The 21,103-nt window shown below is 37.7% G+C and overlaps 1 protein-coding gene across 3 annotated transcripts in view; it reads left to right on the plus strand.

Annotated features, from left to right (window-relative positions):
• Positions 1-21,103, plus strand: part of Dd (CTD nuclear envelope phosphatase 1-like protein dullard) — a 124,827-nt gene that overhangs the window by 22,944 nt on the left and 80,780 nt on the right. For all 3 annotated transcript variants that reach the window (XM_090371521.1, XM_090371522.1, XM_090371520.1), the window contains exon 2: positions 20,276-20,342. In XM_090371521.1, coding sequence (XP_090227647.1) covers positions 20,276-20,342 — 67 coding nt within the window. The remainder of the gene's footprint in view (positions 1-20,275; positions 20,343-21,103) is intronic.

The following is a 21,103-nucleotide window of genomic DNA, read 5'->3' on the forward strand; positions in this document are numbered from 1 at the left end:
GTTCTGAGTATTATGCTTTTTGCTATCAAAGTTAATTCTATTACTGGACAAGTTCTTCCAGCTATTAACTGCACACCAGAGCCAGAACTAGGTAATCCTATGCCTGGGACAAAAGTGTTATAAGTACGCCCCTATTATATGCAGGTAGTCAGTCTTTCAGTAGCGTAGCTAGGGTCGTCAACACTGGGGGGACAATATGTCTTCCTGGCGCCCCTGATTGTGATAGATAATTCCTTCAGTTTGCATACCTAAAGCTCGGTGCCTGGCGGAAATTCCCCCCTCTTCACCACCCTTGCTACGCCTCTGCAATCTTTGAATTTATAAAAATTACCATTGCAATGGTTTACGATTTGCATATATTTATTAATAAAATAATTTAAATAATACAATGAATATAACAGAACAAAAATATCAAAGAAAGAGAAACTTACAAATATTCATTTATATCTACAGAGAATTTAATTCTATATAAACTACAAATAAATTAGAAAACCAGATAGTTTGTTTATATATCTAGTATAAAATCATAGAAACAAAATATTGCGAAATATAGTACTTTTAACATTATAACATAAACTAAAAATATGCAACAAAGGTTATTATTTTAATTGAATTTTTCTCGCTTTGAAGGACCTTTCACAAGAAGCTACTGTTACAGGCAGGGTAAGAAAAATTCATAAAGCTATTTCTATATTTAGATTAGATTCTATTAGACCAGCGGTTCCCAACCTTTTTTGACTCGTGAACCCCTTTCACCATAATATTTTTAATGCGAACCACTAAGCCTATATTCTCTGAAATCGTATAATATTTCTGAATTTTTATTATAAGATATTTCCAGTACTCCATTTTTATAAGCGACATTACGTAATAATAAAAATTATTAAGTATTATTTATACTGTACTTTGTAAAGTAGTTATGAATCAGTCCAAACAGGCTAAGAGTAGAAAACTTGCTTCTTGTACAAATGGTAACTGAGCATTCTGGTCTCTTGCCAAAGCTATTGGCCGCAATTTTTTCCCATCTCTGTTCCCACATTTGTCTAATACAGATGATTCTATCATCACTTCAACCAAGGATAAAGCTGACCTGCTAGCATCCTATTTTTCTTCCAACTCATGTATTGATGATCTTGGTAAATCACCTCAAACCATTCCCAGTACACTCCATTCAATGCCTCTTGTGGTCTTCGGTCAAGAGGATGTCAGAAGTAGTTTGATGAATCTGATGCCAAGAAAGCTCCAGGTCCTGGTGATATTTATTTCTCCACTTGTTCTCAAAAATTATGCCCATGAACTTACTCCTGTTTTGTGTCTTCTTTTTTCATTTCCTTATTCCAAAGGTTTTTTTTTTTTTTTTTTTCCTTCTGCTTGGAAATTTGCTCATATCCAGCCAGTTCCTAAAAAGGGTGACAAATCACTTCCATCCAATTATCTTCCCATTGTGATTACTTTTACTCTTTCCAAAGTAATGGAGAAATCAATTAACCGCCCACTCTTAAACTACAGTATCTGGAAATTTTTCATCCGATCAACAATTGCCAGCATGGATTCCGTCAGTGTTGTTCCACTGGAGATATTCTGGCTGTTGTTACCCATCTATGGACAAATTCAATGGAAAAGTTTGGTGAAACTGAAGCCATTGCTCTTTTCATTTCAAAGGCTTTTGATTGTGCTTGGTATAAAAGTCTTCAAAATAAGCTTCCATCCTATGGTTTGCTAGCTGTTCTTTGTAATTGAATATCCAATTTTCTCTCTGACTGCTCACTGCAGGTGATGGTAGATGGCTCTCTGTCTTCTAACTTCTCCACAAATGCTGGTGTCCCCCAAGGTTCAGTTCTTTCTCCCACTCTTTTCAAAGGGTGACCTTCAGGTAATTGTCCAGTTGGGCAAAGATGGCTTCATTTAAATCCTTCTAAAACTCAGTCCGGTCTTATATCTTGTAAAAAGGATTCTTCTGCTCTTGTGCTTATCTTCAATGGCGCTCTGATTTCTGGGCAAGATCTTGGGGATTACCCTGACTTCCAATCTCTCTTGGCATAAAGCACATTACAAATACTGCTTCCTCTGCATCTAAAAACTGGGTTTTCTCTTTTGCTCTCGGTGTTACCATTCTTCCAAACAGCTGTTCATTCTATACAAATCGCAAATCTGCCCTACCATGGAATATTGTTCCCACATCTGTTGGGGTGCCCCCAAAACCTCTCTCAGGCTTCTAGATTCCATTTAAAAGAAGGCAGTTAGGTTAATTAATGTCTCGTCTCTAACAGAGTCTCTCCACTCTCTGTCTCCATATACTGTTTCTGTTGCATGCCTTTTCTATAGATACTTGCATGGGCACTGTTCTTCTGAATTGGCTTGTATAATTCCCGCTCTTTCTTTCAAAGCAGTCCGAACATGTGTTACAACCAGTCAACGTCCTTTTACTGTCCAAGTTCAAACTCACAAAAGCAATTTTTCTTCTTCCTCGTTTATCTTCAGTTTTCTAGAACAACCTTCTTTCATAAGTATTTCCTGAAAATTAAAATCTACAGAAGTTCAAGTCCAATGTCAACAAGTATCTTCTTTCATCTTTTCAACTTTAAACCCATCATCATCAGCCATTTTCAATCCACTGCAGGATGAAGGCCTCTCCAGCAACTTTCCAGTTCCTTCTGTTTTGTGCAATGGCCATCCATTTACTACCCACAAACTCATGAATTTCATCTGTCCATCTCCGTTGTTGTCTTCCAGGTTTTCTTCTAGCTCCTTTTGGGTACCATTCTGTTATTTTCTTAGTCCATCTGTCATCATGTCTTCGAGCTATGTGTCCTACCCAAGACCATTTTAGTTCTTTAGTTTTGATAAGAATGTCCTTTACTTCAGTTTGCTGCCTAATCCATGTGTTTCTCTTCTTATCTAACAGTCTGATTCCTAATATAATTTGTTCCATTCTTCGCTGTGTAGTTCTCAGCTTCTCTTCCATTCTTTTGGTGAGTGCCCAAGTTTCACTTCCATAAGTCATGGTGGGGAGTATACATTGGTTCATTATTTTACGTTTCAGACAAATTGGGATATTGCTCCTGTCATCATGTGTTTCAACCCATGCACACTACTAAATACTACAGGTTCTAAAAAAAAAGTACCCATACATAACAATGATCCTTGAGAATGAAAAAAAATCTACTGCACTGTATGGAAAATATATTTATTTAACATGATATACTGTAAGATTATAAACTAATTATAAGGAATTGTGGGGGATGTGGTTTCTTTCTTTGGAAATTCTTTACTTTTATTTAATTTTATTTTACTTTATTGTTTATTATTAGTTACATTTTGTAGTTTAGAATAATATACCTATGTAAATCTAAGCAGATGCCATTACAGAATTTTTAGTGCGAACCCCCTGGAACACTTTCGCGAACTCCTGGGGGTTTGCGAACCATCGGTTGGGAACCGCTGTATTAGACAATACTCATGAACGAATTGGAGAAGTTATAAATAGGTTACAGATTTTATATCCTGCAGAATTGATAAAACATGATTTTTCAAATATCTGTTGAAATATCAACAGATATTTTAAAAATTTTGTTTGTCCACCAGTGGTCAGTACTGGAGGACAAACCAAAAAACTCAGAAGTGGTGTGTCACAAAACGGACCATACTTTAAAGAAGTTTGTAATTGGAGTTTCTCTGTTATTTTAGAAATTTGTAAAATTCTCACAAAATCACAAATTTCTGGAATCATAAGTAACCTGTACAAAGATAATGCAATGTTTCTTTTAATAAAATTTTTATTTTAAACAAAGAACACAAGTTGAACAGAAGCTATTATCCGTGTTGGGAATATGCCTTAATCTTTTGACTGGCTATAGAAAACAGTTGACTAGCATGACTTCTTGGTATGTGGGATATGTGGCTGCATACTTTTTACGTCTCACTTAAATTGTGAAACAGTAATCCCTTTAACCCAGTGGTTTTAAACCTTTTTTTTTAATAACGGCACCCCTAAGTCATTTATTTTATTTTGGCGTACCCCTACTCAATTTTCTGCCTGTTAGATCCGATTGGGTGTGTGTGTGTGCGTGTGTGTGTGTGTGTGTGTGTGTGTGTGTGTGTGTGTGTGTGTGTGTGTGTGTGTGTGTGTGTGTGTGTGTGTGTGTGTGTGTGTGTGTGTGTGTGTAAAATATTAAAAAATATATAGAGGTACTAAGTAAACATCAATTATAGATTACCACAAAATTAAAAAGATACTGTACACCTTTTTATAATGAAATAAACATAATTTTTTTAAAAAAATAATAAGTTTAAGTAACTTAAACCCAAATTACATGGCACCCCTGGAATGTTGTTGCGGCACCCCAGTTGAAAACCACTGCTTTAACCTTTAACTTGTGCTTTCTAATTGCTTAAATTGCATAAAAGCCAGACATGGAAACACAGCATACAAAGTTTAGTCTCTCATCCGTTCATTATATGGAAATTTTCTTCATTCTACAGAAACTTTTAAATGTAATTACCAAAAGGAATTCAAAAAAATTGCTATAAAGAAGTTCATTAAACATAGGTACGACTGAAAATAAATCAAAAATGAAGCAATTTTAAAATATACCTGGTCAAATGCACCTGGGACTCGTGCCCCACTTGCCCCACCCTAGTTCCAGCTCTGCTGCACATTCTTTGTTAATGACTTTAGCATCTTTTTACAATCATGCAACCCCTCGACGTGGGCACCTGTATGTGGCAAGGGGACCTCCCAGTGATGCTGCTGGTTTTCCAGATTAGCATCACTGGGATCTAATGCCCATACCTTGGTTCCAGGGTTACATCTTTGGAATCCAGCTTGTGCAGCCGTGCACCGTGACCCGTGGAATTTGGAAAGGGGGATCCTGGTGGTTGAGGGGCCCAGCCTTAATACACCACTTTGGCACCTGCTTCGACAAGACGGGTGGTCCCGGACCGGCCCGACTGGGATCAATTGGCGGGTGGCTCTTACTGCTAGGGTCAACTGCGTTCCAATAAGTCTCCCTCCCTTTGGTCCTAGGACGGGATCAAGGCTTATTGGATACGTGGGTATGGTGCTCCTAAGCTAACTTTGCATCCCATTCATGTACGCAGTACCTGCTAGTTCACGAGTGGGCGTCCCCTCGTAGGGATCCGTGGTGGGTGAGGTACTTAGGGCATCTGAAATTTTTATCTTACTCATATGAGTAATTTAAATTCTATTTCTTCTGGGGCCCCAACAAGGCCCCTACCTAATCGAGATGAAACTGCAGAAAACACCTCTGCAAAAAGAGCCAGAACTGAGGTACACCACCATCTGTGACACCGCTTTTCCTCATTCTCCATTCCACCAGAGAGCAGGCACTCGGGAAAATGTCACCCTTTTTCATCCAGAAAGGATTAGAAGGGTTGACGGGATCTCCAAAATCTGTGAAAAGGCTACGTTCTGGAGACATTTTAGTTGGGGCTGCAAGCCAAAAACATGCACAGCAACTACTGAAAGCCACATCGTTAGGGAGATTACCCATCATCGTTACTCCCCGTAAAACCTTGAATTTCTCACGCGGTGTCATATCAGAGTGGGATCTTCTTCATGTTTCTGAAGAAATCTGCTCTGAACTCAAAGACCAAGGAGTGACGGCTGTCAAAAGAATATCGATGCGGAAGGATGGGAATCTCGTCCCTACCCGAGTTCTCATTGTAACGTTCAACACCCCACGGCCTCCAAGTTCCATAAAAGCAGGCTATTTAAACTGCCCAGTGAGGATTTATATCCCGAGCATGCCAGCGGTGGAAAGTTGAGAAGGAAATTCAAAAACTAAAAACAGAGATAAACATCTCCTATCAGGAGGCCAGAAGATGCATCCAACCTATAAATAGCGCCAAGCCCTTATACGCCCAGAAAGCTTCTGGGAAAAGTACCATTGGATCCCCGGGGGCTCACATCTGGTGAGTATGGGCTTGGCACACCCAGGGTCCTGAGCTGGATATCATCATTCTTCTCTTTCTTGGTGATTCCCTTCTACTTTTGACTCTCTCTCTCTCTCTCTCTCTCTCTCTCTCTCTCTCTCTCTCTCTCTCTCTCTCTCTCTCATTCAGGGTTACTCGGCAACTTTTTTTTTTTCCTGTTGCAGCATAAGCCTCAGGCTTCCTTGCAACATATGGATATTAATAATAATAATAATAATAATAATAATTAGTCAGCACAACACATCACAGAAAGTATAGTCCAGGCAGCAGCAGTTGCAATTTCAAGGACATCGTCCCGCTTTCCACGTTTTCCAAAAACCATGGTGGAATGGGGAATGCACAGCAGCTAGGAGGGCTCAAACAAAGCATGGGGAATATTTCGTCGTTAACCCACTACAGATAATTTAATAGCCTTCAAACGTGCACGTGCCAGAGCACGGTACATTAGACGTCAGAGCCAAAAGGAATCTTGGATCAAATTTTCATTTTCCCTTACACGGGCTGCCAATCCCAAAGCCATGTGGGACAAAGTTCGGAAAATGAAGGGCAAATACACTTCACACCCTTCATCGATCCTGGAACATAATGGATGTACAATTGGAGATCTAACTGCAATTGCAAATACTCTCGGGGAGACATTCGCTAAAGTGTCTTCAGAAACATCGTACCCCCCAGAGTTTCTCGCACTCAAACAAAGATCAGAAAAACATCACCTGAAGCTGTCCTCTAACAATCGCGAGGAATACAATCAGCCCTTTACACAGTGGGAGCTGAAAGCAGCACTCTCACTATCCAAGGCGAGTGCTGTTGGGCCAGACGACATCCATTATGAGATGATTAAACACTTTTCATCGGAATCCATGGATCGTTTGCTCCGTCTCTATAATAGAATCTATATTGAAGAGACATTTCCGGACTCATGGCATATGGCAACTGTCCTTCCGTTTCCGAAACCAGGAAAGGATCCAAAAATACCAAAAAATTACCATCCTATCGCTCTGACGAGCTGCTTGTGCAAGATCCTGGAAAGAATGGTCAATGCTCATCTTTTGTGGTATTTAGAAGGCTAACGACCTCCTTTCCAGGATACAGTGTGGCTTCCGAAGGAACAGGTCAACACTTGACCATTTAATCCGCTTGGAAACATCTATACGTGATGCTTTCCTGAAACGTGAGCACCAAGTGTCAGTTTTATTTGATATGGAAAAAGCGTACAACATGGCTTGGAGATATGGAATTTTAAAAGACATATATAACTTTGGTCTTAGAGGACACATTGCCCTCTTTATTAAAAACTTCCTTACAGACCGGTCTTTCCAAGTTCGTGTAGGATCCACCCTCTTTCGGCCATTCTGCCAAGAAGAGGGAGTTCCACAAGGATCAGTTTTAAGCATTACGCTTTATGCTATCAATGTTAACTTTATAACTGAACAACTTCCTCCAACCATAAACAGTGCCCTCTTTGTAGATGACTTTAGCATCTTTTTGCAGTTGTGCAATATGAGGGTCATTGAAAGACAATTGCAGCATGCCATAGACCACGTCAACTCTTGGGCAGTGACTAATGGTTTTAGATTCTCGCCACAGAAGACTGTCTGCGTACACTTTTGTGGCAAACGGAACCTTCACCCTGAACCAGAACTTAAACTCGGACAAGACATCATTCCAGTAGCACCCGAGACAAAATTCTTGGGGCTCATTTTCGACAAGAAGTTGACATTTTTACCTTATATTCATCAGCTACGGACAAAGTGCACAAGAGGGTTGAATCTCCTACGCTCTATTTCCTCCAATAAATGGGGAGCAGACCGCTCCACTTTACTCAGCCTCTATCGTGCACTTGTTCGATCTAAACTAGACTATGGATCCCAAGTGTACGCATCGGCTAGAAACAGTGTACTTAGATGGCTGGACCCAGTTCACCACCAAGCCATCCGTATTGCTACTGGAGCATTTAGAACATCCCCTGTCCAAAGTTTATATGTTGAAGCAACTGAGCCACCACTGTCATTTCGACGAAAGCAATTGTCTTTAAAATATACCTTTAAATTAAAATCCCTGCCAGACAACTCTTCATGGACATCCATTTTCAAGCTACGATGAAAAACCTATATAACACTCGTCAGACTGCCAACTGGCCTTTTGGTATCCGTGTCCAAGAGCTGCTCAGAGAGCTCGACATCATGATAGACAATGTTGCCCAGTCACCAAGGCAACCACTTCCACCCTGGCATGCTCGCTTACCATCATGCGACTTCTCCCTTAAAAATTGGAGTAAGTCCATAACTCCATCTTCTGTCTACCACCAACTCTACGCTGCCCACCGGGCCGAATATTCCGACTTCTTGCCTGTCTTCACTGATGGCTCGAAGTCGGAGTTGTCTGTTGGATCTGCTGCTATCTTTCCAGGTCGTTCTATATCTGGAAAGATTCCCCAAGAATGCAGCATATAGCTGAGTTGTATGCTATAGAGTTAGCCTTGGACCACATTAAAACTCATAGGTATCAAAGGTGTATGGTGTACACTGACTCTCTAAGTACACTGCAGGCTTTATCGGGTATGAGGTATAATCCTCATCCATTTATGACCCGGATTCAGCAGACGCTACACTCTCTGTCTGAGTGTTCTTTCGGCATTCATTTCTGCTGGATTCCAAGCCACATTGGGATCGTGGGAAATGGACTGGCAGATGCTGCGGCCAGGTCACCAGAACCCCACAACACTTATTGCCTGTTAGTCCCCTATACAGACTACAGGCAGCTAATACACACTAAATTACTGTCCCAATGGCAACAATCTTGGCATGAGCAAGTCACAAACAAGCTCTATCAGATAAAGCCTGTAATCCGACATTGGCAGTCTAGTCTGCGCAGGAATCGCAGAGAGGAAGTTGTTTTAGCTCGCCCCCGCATAGGACACAGTCATCTTACACATGCATTTCTGCTGAGGGCAGATGACTGTCCTATGTGTGAGAACTGTGACACCTATTTAAGTATACGTCACATTTTAACTGAGTGTTCACGTTTTAGACATGAACATAATTTTTATTTTACCACTTTTAGTCATCTGGCTGAGCCTTATACACTCAGTCAGATTTTATCCGACAATGACAATGTGTCTGCTGTTTTTAACTATTTAAAATCAGTAAACCTTTTTACTCGTATTTAAAATTGAATTGTTATTCCTTTGTTGATATATTTTTTACTTTTATACTTTTTTATATCTATGTTATATCTCGACATGGTGGCCTAACTAATTAGGTCACTGAATGTTTTAACTTTTTATATATGACCTGGATTTGGCGCATTATAGCCTTAGTTGCTAATGTGCCAATAAAACCCAACCCAACCCAACCCAAATCAAATCAAACAATCATGCAATACGAGGATCATCGAAAGGTAATTGCAGCACTCTATCAACCACATGAACTCTTGGGCAGTGGCTAATAGTTTCAGGTTTTTTACTCAGAAGACTATCTGCACACTTTTGTCACAAACAGAACCTTCACCCTAAACCAGAATTCAAGCTTGGACAAAACTTCATTCCAGTAGCACTGGAAGCAAAATTCTTGGGGCTCATATTTGATAACAAGTTGACATTCTTACCACATATCCGTCAACTACAGACAAAGTGCACAAGGGGACTGGGCCTCTTACATTCCATATTCTCTAATAATTGGGAAGCAGACTGCTGCATTTTACTGTGCTTCTATCATGCACTTGTCCGAATGAAATTAGATTATTGGTCCCAAGTATATTCATCTGCTAGGAACAGCATACTGCAATGGTTAGACCCAGTTCACCATCAAGACATCCACACTGCTACTGGAGCATTTAGAACATCCCCTGTCCAGAGTTTATATGTCGAAGCAAATGAACCACTTCTCTTGCTTCAACGAAAACAGTTGTTGCTAAAATATACTTTTAAACTGAAATCTCTGCTAGACAACCCTATATGGACATCTGTCTTCCAACCACAATGGGAAAGCTCTATAACTGCCGTCAGACTGCCAATCATCCCTTTGGTATCCGTGTACAAGAGCTGCTCAGTCCCACAATTGCAGTATATGCATAGCAGAGTTGTATGACAGCCTCGTGTTGTTTGGCATTACAATAATGCAAAATGGGATGATTTGTGAGATTTCTTTTCTTCTTTCTTTGGTTGGATTACTGTTTCAAAACCTCTGATGTCATCGTTTACAAACTCAGATCGTGTCAGTGAAATTATTCTTGTAGGGATGGAATCCTTTATTGAACACTCCACTTAAAATCTCATCCTTTATCTAAAACTTGGTTTTCCAATAAATGTGCTAAGGCTGTTCAAAAGAACATTGCTTATCATAATTGGGTTGTTTCCAAATACTCAGTTTCTTTTTCTACCTATACCGAAGCTTGCAACAATTGTAAAGCAGTTATTGATCAGTCCAAAGTAGATTTTGAATAGACTGAGTAGAAAACTTGCTTCTTGTCCAAATGGTAGCCGAGCATTCTGGCCTCTTGCCAAAGCTATTTGCCACAACTTTTGCCCATCTCTGTTCCCACCTCTGTCAAAACCAGATGGTTCTATTGCCGCTTCAGCCAAGGATAAAGCTGACCTTCTAGCATTCTATTTTTCTTCCAGCTCATGTATTAATGATTGTGGAAAACCACTTCCCACCATTCCTAGTACACTCCATTCAATGCCTCCTGTGGTCTTCCATCAAATTATTTTATGTAATGCACATTAATTGTGAATGTGGTCATTTATTATCTCAATCTAATTCATCTCAAATCGACATAGGTTGTAAAGTGAAATGAAATGTAATATATACATCCAGAATATGTATTGTGTTGCAATTTACATTTCAGAACCTAAAATATTAATTTAAGATTTTGTGGAATAAAACTGTAAACTTTTAAATAAAGATATATTCTCTTCTTCAAGTTCTCTGCCCACAGGCAGGTTCAGGGCTCCATCGACACCATTTTTCTCTATTTTGTGCTTTCCTTTTTATTCCTGCATAATTTCCTCTTCCCATCCAATCCATCATTCGAATTCACCTTCTCCCAACAGCTCTCTTCCCACACATCTTCCCCTCTATCACTTTCCTCAGCTGCTTTCTCTTCTCAAAATATGTCCTATAAAGTTATTTTGTCTTCTTCTTAGTTCTTTTATTAACATTCTCTTTTCTCCTACTTTCCTCATTACTCACTCTGTTCACCCATTTCGCCCTTTCCATTCTCCTCCATACCCACATCTCGAAAGCTTCTAGCCATCTGATCTTCTCTTCTCCAATAACCCCTGGCTTGTAGCCGTGAAGGGTATTGTGTATGGTGTGTGCCTTTTGTATGCAATAAAGAGTTCTTCTCCTTCATAGTCCATGTCTCTGAGCCATAAAGTACAATAGTCCATATTAATGTTTTCGCCATTTGTTTTCTTAATTCCTTCTTGAAACTTCTTCTTAATAGTTCTTTTCTATTACTAAATGCCTCTTTGCCCATTGCAGTTCTTGTTTTTATTTCCTCCAGGCATTTTCTGTCATTATGCTTCCCAAGTATCTGTATTTGTCCACCTGTTCCAATCTTATTCCATCTAATATTACATTGATTCTTCCTGGCCACTTTGAAATTAACATTATCTTGGTTTTCTTGCTGTTAATCTTCATATTGTACTCCTTTAATTTGCTATTCAAAATATCCAAGGAGCTCTGTAATTCCTCCTCATTATTAGCAATCAAAACCTGATCGTCTTCAAATCTTATTGTCTTTATCTTCTTCCCTCCTACTTTTACACTTCCTTTGTACTCTTTCATTAATGCTTCTGTATATATATTAAGGGGGAATGGAACATCCTTGCCTTACACCCCCTACCAATGTCTACTTCTTCTGAATCCTCTCCATCAATCCAAACCAAAGCTGTCTGTCCCACGTAAAGTTCCAAAATTAGTTTTATTTCTCTTTTATCTAGGCGAACCTTTCCTAGTACTTCCATCATCTTTACCCAATTCACTCTGCCAAAGGCCTTTTTGAGATCAAACCAGATTGCCAGATCTTTTCCTATTTCCATTCTTCTTTCTGCTAGTGTTCTTAATATTCCTATTGCCTCTCTGGGCCCACATCCTTCTCTGAACCCGAACTGATCTTCTTCTATGAATTTGCACTGCTTCATTTTTGGCTTTAATGCGTTCTCGAAGAATTTTTAGTAATATTTTGAAAAATGAGAAATTAAACTGATTGTTCTACAGTCGGTACAATTTATTGCATTCATCTTCTTTTCTAATGGGATAATTATGGCTTTTAGAAAGTCTTCGGGCCAGCTTCCACATTCATAGATTTTCCCACAAATCCTGAACAATTCTTTCTTTGCATCTTCTACAAGTCCTTTTATAATTTCTGCTGGACTGGTGTATCATCCAGTCCAGCTGCCTTTCCTCTTTTTAACAAGGTCACTGTCTTTTCAAACTCTTCTCTTAATAATTTCAGTCCTGAGGCCTCTTCTTCATCTTCTGCTGTCATAGGCCAGACTTTTGGTTTATTTGTTTTGTCATGTAGCTCTTCTATATATTCCTTCTATCTTCTCCTTATGTGTTCTTCGTTGTATAGAATTTTTCTGTTCTTGTCTTTTATCTTTCCACTAGTCTTCTTCTTTTTGTTAAGCTCTTGACTTTTTCATACATTGGATCACTTCTTCCTCTTCTTGCCATTTTCTCTAGTTCTCTGCAGTGTTCTTCCCACCATTTTTCTCTTGCTTCATATGTTGCCCTTCTAAGTTCATTATTTAAACTCCTATATTTAATCCTTGCCTCTTCTGAACTTTGGCACTTCCATTTTCTCCTCTTCTCCATTTTATCTATCATTTCTTCTGTGATCCATGGTTTCCTTATCCTTTTCTGATCTACTGTACCTAATTTGCTTTCTGCTGCTCCTACTACAATCTTTTTAAACTTTTCCCATCTCTTCTCTACTTCTTCTATTTCCTCCACAATCTCCCTGTCAATTTCCTCTCTGAAATCTCCAGCTACTACAGTCTTCAGTACATTCAAATTCCATTTTCTTCTTTTTCTTGATCCCCTTATTCTCCTGAGTGTAATCTTCATTTTCATCACTAGCAAATTGTTGTTAGAGTCAGCATCTGCACCTGGATAGCTATATGAATTCTTCACAGCATTCCTGTACCTTTTGTTGACTAAAATTTAGTCTATTTGGTACCTGTCAACATCCCCTGGTCTTCTCCAAGTGTACTTTCTTCTTTTTTCCTGTCTAAACCATGTGTTTAATGTGAACATCTTTCTTCTTTTTCAAAAGTCTAACATCTTTTTGCCCCTCTTATTCCTTGTCCCAAGTTCATAGTCCCCAACCTCATCTCCTTCAAGGACAGCATTCCAATTGCCCATTACAGTGATCATGCATCTGTCACTCCCCAGTTCTTCCATTATTTCCTCCATCTGTTCATATACCTCATCTTCTTCATCCTCAATATGGCTGCTTGTTGGTAAATATACTTGCATAACTTCCATAATATACTTCTGGAATATACTTCATAAAAAAAAAAAAAAAAAAAATTCAAAGTTAGATTTCTTTAGTGTGTTACATTTTCCATATCTTGTTGCATTGGCACCTTTGTAGCCAGGTGGGCAGGAGTGGCAATGCGTAGCACACGCTTCTTGATTAGACCGTGGTTTGAGCCCATGACCACCGCATATCCCCGAAGCAATATGGCTTTGGTTGCTAATGCTCCTAAAAACCAAATAACAACAACAACAGCATCCTTATGTATGTTGTCTGAGCATAAGTATGGATGCCATTAACACTTAGCCTACTCAGGCCATTCAAAGCCTTAAACACCTCAATCAGATCACCACATAGGTGTCTAGTTTCTAGATACTGCAATTTGCAGAACTGAAGTTTTATTTGATAAGAGTACCCTTTTATTTCCCTCACTAATCTCATTCATCTGTGCACCCATTCAAACAAATCCACATTCTTCTTAAAATTAGGTTTCCAGACTAGTATGCAGTGTTCCAGATGTGGCCTAACCATTGTCTTGTACAACAGAATAATTACCTCCTTATGCTTGCTGGAAAAATTTCTATATATCATTGACAAAAATCCCACGAGCTGCCCTAACAGCCCATGTCTGACTGCACAATTACTCCTAGGTCTTTTTCATTCCCTATTACCATGAGTGTGGTACTGCATAGTTGGTATGTAATTCTGATATTAAGGCTACCCTTTTGCAGTACAGTACCTTGAATTTGTCAGCATTAAATGAGTGTGTGTTTTATAGTTTTTATACTTTTTTATAGTGTGTGTCCTATAATTTTTATAGTGTGTGTCCTGCAGCCAATTTTTCTAGATCTTGTTGCAGTACTATACCCTGAACTACTGCCATTAATCACGCTGCAAAACTTTGTATCATCTGCAAACTTATACATTGAGCTTGGTGAATATTATTAATAAATATTTAAAACAACAATCGGCCCAGGACTGAACCCTGAGGAACTCCACTATTAATGTTAGTCCAGAAGAATAGCACCATTGATAACCACTCCCTATTTTCTCCCACTCATTCAGAGGAATGTGTTTGGTGTGGTAGAAGGTGATTTACCAAGATCATCAATTCAAGAGTTAGAGGGGAAACAAGATGCCAATAAGTCAGCTTTGTCTTTAGATGTGGAGCAATAGAACCTTCTGGTTGTAGCAGAGATGGAAGTATGGACAGATAGAAGTTGCTGTCAATAACTTTGGCCAGAGACCTGACTACTCTTTGGACAAGAAGCAAGTTTTTTACTCTGAGCTTTGAATTTGGATTCATTAATAACTTTTTTTTTGCAACTTGCTAACTGTAGTGTAGCCAGAAAATGAAGCTGGAGACTTAGATACAAGTCAGTTGCCGTATGTTATGTTCTTATATTATATTATTATTTAGATACATTTTTATAGAACTTATAAATACATAAAATAAATTATTATGATGAGGGATTTGATTATTGTCTTTTGTTAGCACCTATACCACCGAAAGAAAGATTTCACTAAAGCTGTAGTCCATCTTGGCTCTGTGTTCATCTGAATCACTGTTCCGAAGTAAATGGCTGATAAAAGCCTAGTATGCACTTTGGAGTATAACAGGTACCAGTTTGAATTATAAAATAAACAGTGCTAAATAAGATACATGGAGAGGGACTAGGTGAGTGTGTGTCCTGCAGCCAATTTTTTTTTATAAGGACAGCACTCATCATACTTTAACTTATTTACTTACCTCTAATGCCACATTGCTCCAGTTTATACAAAAAGCATATCCATTTCACCATTAATGCCACTGTTGCAAATCAGGGATATTTATGCACTTCAAGCTATAGAAACTTCACCTAAGTTCAATGGTGCCCCATTGTTAGAGCTAAATGTATGACCATTCTTCACCTTGAAATGGAATGAATTTTTTATTTTATTTATTTATTGTTTCTCTCTACTATTCTGCAACCTGGAGAATGTACAATGACACCTGGAGGAGTGGTTGGGTTATTATTTTTCATCACATTCCTTCAACCAATAAGATTTATTCTGTTTGTTTGTTGTTATTTGGTTTTTAGGAGCATTAGCAACTAAGACCATATTGCTCCGGGATATGCGGTGGTCATTCCTGACCTTTCCGCATCCTCCGTATTTGGTGGTGACGGGCTCGAACCCCGGTCTAATCAAGAAGCGTGTGCTACGCACTGTTGCTCCTTCCCACCTTGCTACGGAGGCGCCCATTTATTCTGTAAAATAATGAAATTAAATAATGACAATGCCTTTGTGACAGGTATTAGCAATAGTTTAGTGTCTGTACTAAGAGTCCATTGAAAGCAATACCAGTCCTCAAAAGATACACACCACAGTGATCATGAAACAAAGAATTGGCAGTTAAACCTCAAAGCTACTAGACTGGCCTGTAAAATAGTAGTCTCTGAGCCGATTTTTTTTTTTTTTTTTTTTAAGTTGACAAGACAGCTATATGTCAGGAGCCTTGATTATCTTCATTTAACATAGCTAAATTTTTTGTGTACCATGCATCCCCATCCCAAAACAAACTGGGAGAAACTGTTGATTTCCTAATCACTTAAATTAATTTAACGACATCTGCAAACATCTTTGCCTCTCTCCTAGTCGATGTGAAACCATAATACAGGGTGCCCAAAAAGTCTGGAACCAATGATAAAAATATGTTTTTCTTTACAGGTGGGAAAAAAAAGGTAAATGGAGAAGTGAATAAGCAGAATTTTACATACTGGTCGACCAAAAACCCTCATTGATTCTCTGCTAGCAAGGAACAAGGGCCAGACATATTAATAGTATGGTGTGGTGTATGGGACACACATGTCATCAGACTGTTCTTCTTCGAAAAAACAGTGGGTGGCAAAACATACCTGAAAATGTTGGGTGATGAAATGGTACCAGAACTTTATTTAATTGGGTACTACCCAAATGGTTCATGCAAGACAGAGCTCCTTCACATTACGCAATTGGAGTGCACCATTGGCTTAATGATGTGTTTCCTCATCGATGGATTGGGAGGAGAGGACCAGTGGAACTGGGCACCACAATCACCTGACCTTAACCTACTGGACTTTGCATTTTGGGGATTCCTGAAGGCATAGGTGTATGCCGTAAAAATCCAAGATCTTTGTCATCTTAGGGAGAATTACCAAGACTTGTGCTGCTGTCGATCCCAATATGCTAAGAAGAATCCAAACAAACAAGGTACACCAGCTGAGAAAATGTGTGGAGAGTCATGGTGGACACGTTGAACACATATTGTAAATGAGAGTATGCGTATGTAGTGTAAATCCCATTGGTTCCAGACTTTTCGGACACCTTGTAGAGATCTTGTTTTCTAACTAAAAATTGTCTTCTGTGATGAATGTTTATCCAGTATTACAAGGGAATTACACCTATATGCCAAATTATTTGGATACCCCTCCACAAATATTGTGGGACAGAAGTCCCCTTTGCTTGTGTTTTGGCTTTGAATACCAATATAAATCTTGTGTCTGCCTGCATCAGCACATTAGAAGGCAGTATATTGAATGTGCATGCAGCTGAAATTCAAATGAACTTCCTAGAATCCACTGTGGCAGGTATTATTCAAAAATAGAGGCTATAGGTGATCTCTCGGTGAAAAGATGATAAACAACCCAGCACCACAAGGTGATGCTTATAGAATAATAGCTTTCCTCCTTCTTCCAGATGTCAGGAATGGTGTGTGATGAACCATAAAGACTAGTTTATCATCTGTGGAAGACATGGAGCAGATCCAACACTCCTCAGTAACATCTGTCATTACATCAGCCATCTGCAAGGAACTGCATAGCCTTGGTTCAAGCATAGCTATGCACAAACACAGTATCGAGGTCACTGGTGCAAAATGTGCTGTATATAGTCTTGCTACATGGATGTTTCATTCCATTCAATGTGCTTGGTTGTGGAGATTGGGCAGAAAGCACTTCCCATGTATTTATTATCTTGAACATGAAGTTTGGTAGAAGCATTCTGAGCTTCATGAGGCTGTATCAGCTGGTTTGGACTTGGTACATTGGTAGTAGTGCTTAAAACCATGAAGTGTTCACGATCTGCTTGGATGTTTTGGACAGTCATGAACTACCTACACTGCGGCAGTACTAAGGAAATGGGGCCTGTTGCCAAACAACGCTCCATGTCATACAACAAGGGCTATACAGGTTGTTTATCAATAATGATGAGTAGTGATGAAATACCATCTAGCTGAGATGGACATTATTGGATCCTGTACAGATGAAAGGCCTGGGTTTGATGGATGCTATCCATTGCTTCCAAATTCTGTTAATTTGAGGTCTATTAAAGTGAGTTACTGTAATGGTTTAATACATAATTAAATACAGTAATCAATATATATCCCAGGGGCTCACGTCTTGTGAGTATTGGGCTTGGGGACACCTCAGTAGCCAGGTGGGAAGGAGCAGCAGTGCGTAGCACACGCTTCTTGATTAGACCGCGGTTCGAGCTGTCACCGCCAAATACGGAGGATGCGGAAAAGTCAGGGAATGACCACTGCATATTCCCAGAGCAATATGGCCTTAGTTGCTAATGCTCCTAAAAACCAAATAACAAACAAACAAACATTGGGCTTGGCAAACCCAGGGTCCTGAGCTGGATATCATCTTTCTTGGTGATTCCCTTCTACTTCTCTCTCTCTCAGGCTTAATGCAAGGAATTTTTTTTTTTTTTTTTTTTTGCTGGTGCAACATAAGACTTCCATGCACCATATGGCTAATAATAATAATATAATCACTAAGATAAATGGCTATGTATTAATGATGCTATTGCACTTAATATATACATAATATGATCACTTTAAATATTATACTTATATAACCTAAGGTTATAAACAAATTTGTAACTTTAATATTTAATCAAGTGTATTAAGATATACAGTAAAATCCTTGGCAAACCCAGGGTCCTGAGCTATTAAAACAAATATTGTTTTAACAACGATTTCACTATAACAAAAATATTTCTAGATCCTAGCTGACTTCCCTTATTATTAGTGCTTTGTAAGTCTCATTTGATTGAAATACTTTTGACAAAAAATTCAATATGACAAATTATTTTCAAAGTCCACCTATATGTAAAATGTACTAATTTACAATGAAATAAAAACTATTGGAAAATTATGAATAGCATGTAACCCATATTATAAATATTGCTACAGAAGCATTTGCATGAATAATAAATTTGCAACTTTTAAAATGTGTGAAAAAAAGAATTCAGTATCACAGTAGCTTTTACTACATTTTCTGCCTTTATGAATGACTTTTTTTCTAAAGCTCAATTTTGCATTAATGCAAGGGAAAAAAATAACTTTTTAAACTAAATTGATCAATTAATGTGCGAAAAGTTATCAGTTGTTATCTAGTATACCATATATCTGAACATGTAGTATTTCTCATAAATAAACAAATAAACCATGCTTTCAAACCTATTACTCTTGAAAAAAAAATTGTGTTTTTGTAGTACACATGGTCACCATTTTATTTATGTATTATTGATTTTAAAGTCCATATTTACTTAAAATATTAAAAAAATATATATATATATGTATATCAGTTGAGTGCAACAAAATTTATTTATACAAATGGTTATCCTTTTGAAATAATTTTCAACAGTATTCATTAGAACGAAATTTTGGTAAATGGAGTGATTCATGTTTTCATATTTTAATTATATAATTTTTTTTTTTTTTTTTTTTTTTTTTTTTTTTTTTGAGTTTTTGTATAGTGAGATAAAAACTTTCTCAAAAAAAAGCTGTTTATGTTGAGAGAAGGATCTATTTTGATTTTTCTTAATGGATTAATTAAATGTGAATAACACTATTAAATCACTTTGTTTAAGTGAATTTTATTACATAAAACACAAGTTAAACTCCCAACACAAGTGCTAACTTAATAATTGGCAACATTTCTGGATTCCTTATTAAATCCTATCATCAGTCCTAATCAGGAAAGATTTGGTGGCTGTTCCAGTCTTCATCCTCTAAAGTTAGGAACAGCTGCGAAATATTTTCTGATTAGGCTTAATGATAGGATTCAATAAGAAATTCAGAAACGGTGCTAATAATTAAGCAGTTATCTTGTGTTTTGAGCGCTTAACTTACATTTTGTAATATTTTTATGCAATAAAATTCATTTAAATAAATAATGTGGTTTAATTACTGTTATTTACATTTAATTATATCAAATGTTTTTATTTAAATCCTTTTTCCTAGATAGAGTATTCACAATCTGGATTGTGAATACTCTATCTAGTAAGTATTATCTTCTAATATCGACAGATGGAACAAACTTCCATCTGTCGTTATGGAAGTTGATAGCACTTAAATAAATTCAAGGAAGGAGTGGACAAGCTTCTAGAGCAAATAGATGAGTGAAATGGGATTTTTTTTTTTAGCTGATGCTGTATAAGCTTGCTTTCTTGCATCATATGCCTTTACTAATGCTATAAGGTGTCAAGATGCTTTCTATTTTGGTTTTTCTGTCTTGTATAGTATCTTGTAAGCTCTGTGCTGATGACTTATTAAACTCTTTGTAGCATTATTCTTGAGATAAGATTTTAACTAATTTGCCTCATTACTGGATATGCAAAGAATTACTGAGGCGTGTGTGTGCATGCAAGAAATTTCGCATATGAATGCTGTTAAAAAAGATACAAACATGATATGGTGATAAAAGTAAGTTCTTTTTGCTTACGTAGTTCTTAATTTTTGTCTTAATCCCCTTCTCCTGCTTTGTAATTTTAATACAGTCAACATGTATCTTTCTTTTTTTAGATAATTCAGCACCAAACTGTTAAATATGATATCTTACCATTATCTCCACTTTCAAAGCACAGATTGAGTAAGTATTATCTTTTAATATCTTCAGTTTTAAAGCATGCATAGAATGATTTTATATATACAGTGGAACTCATTTAAAATATTATGCACAAGTTGAAATGTTTAATCCCAAGAAATATTTTTTTAAAAATTAAGTTAACCCTCTTAAGATGCTCTCTTGCTTAACTTTTTTTTTTCCCCCTTATATAATGATATTGTTATGGAAATAGGTATATTCCTTCCTCTGTAAATAATACACTGTAAAAGACTAACATAGCTAATGTATATAATGTATGTCTTTGCTATAGTATAAAGTGAACAGTTATAATTGTAATAAGAGATTAAACAACACTACACTCCATGTAAATTTTAAAGGCAAAAAATGATAAAAGTTTATTAAACAATCTGGAAAGAATACTTTACAGAAAATATTCCAGTAATCCAACCATTAAGAGGCCAATTTTGATGATATCACCTCTTTTCTTGACGTTTTGTTTTGTAGGAATGGCCCTAGAGTGAAGACTGGAAGCCCATATGTTTAATATGGAACAATGTGTATGGGCTTCCATAATACTGGAAGCCCATACACATTGTGGTATGACACAAGCCAACACCCATAAGAATATTACCTTGGTGTATAGGGTCTGGTCCCACTGCAGCACCTTTGAAGATTGGAAGAGATTTGAAGTGTTGCATTGAATCTCTGAAAGTTTGTCTATCCCCAAAGGATTATCGATAAGTTTGTAGGATGAATGGGGGGAAGCAGTGAATCATTTATACTCA

This window comes from Mastigoproctus giganteus, chromosome 4 (assembly GCF_048544385.1).
Source record: "Mastigoproctus giganteus isolate SK-2022 chromosome 4, ASM4854438v1, whole genome shotgun sequence".
NCBI classification, from domain to species: Eukaryota; Metazoa; Arthropoda; class Arachnida; order Uropygi; family Thelyphonidae; genus Mastigoproctus; species Mastigoproctus giganteus.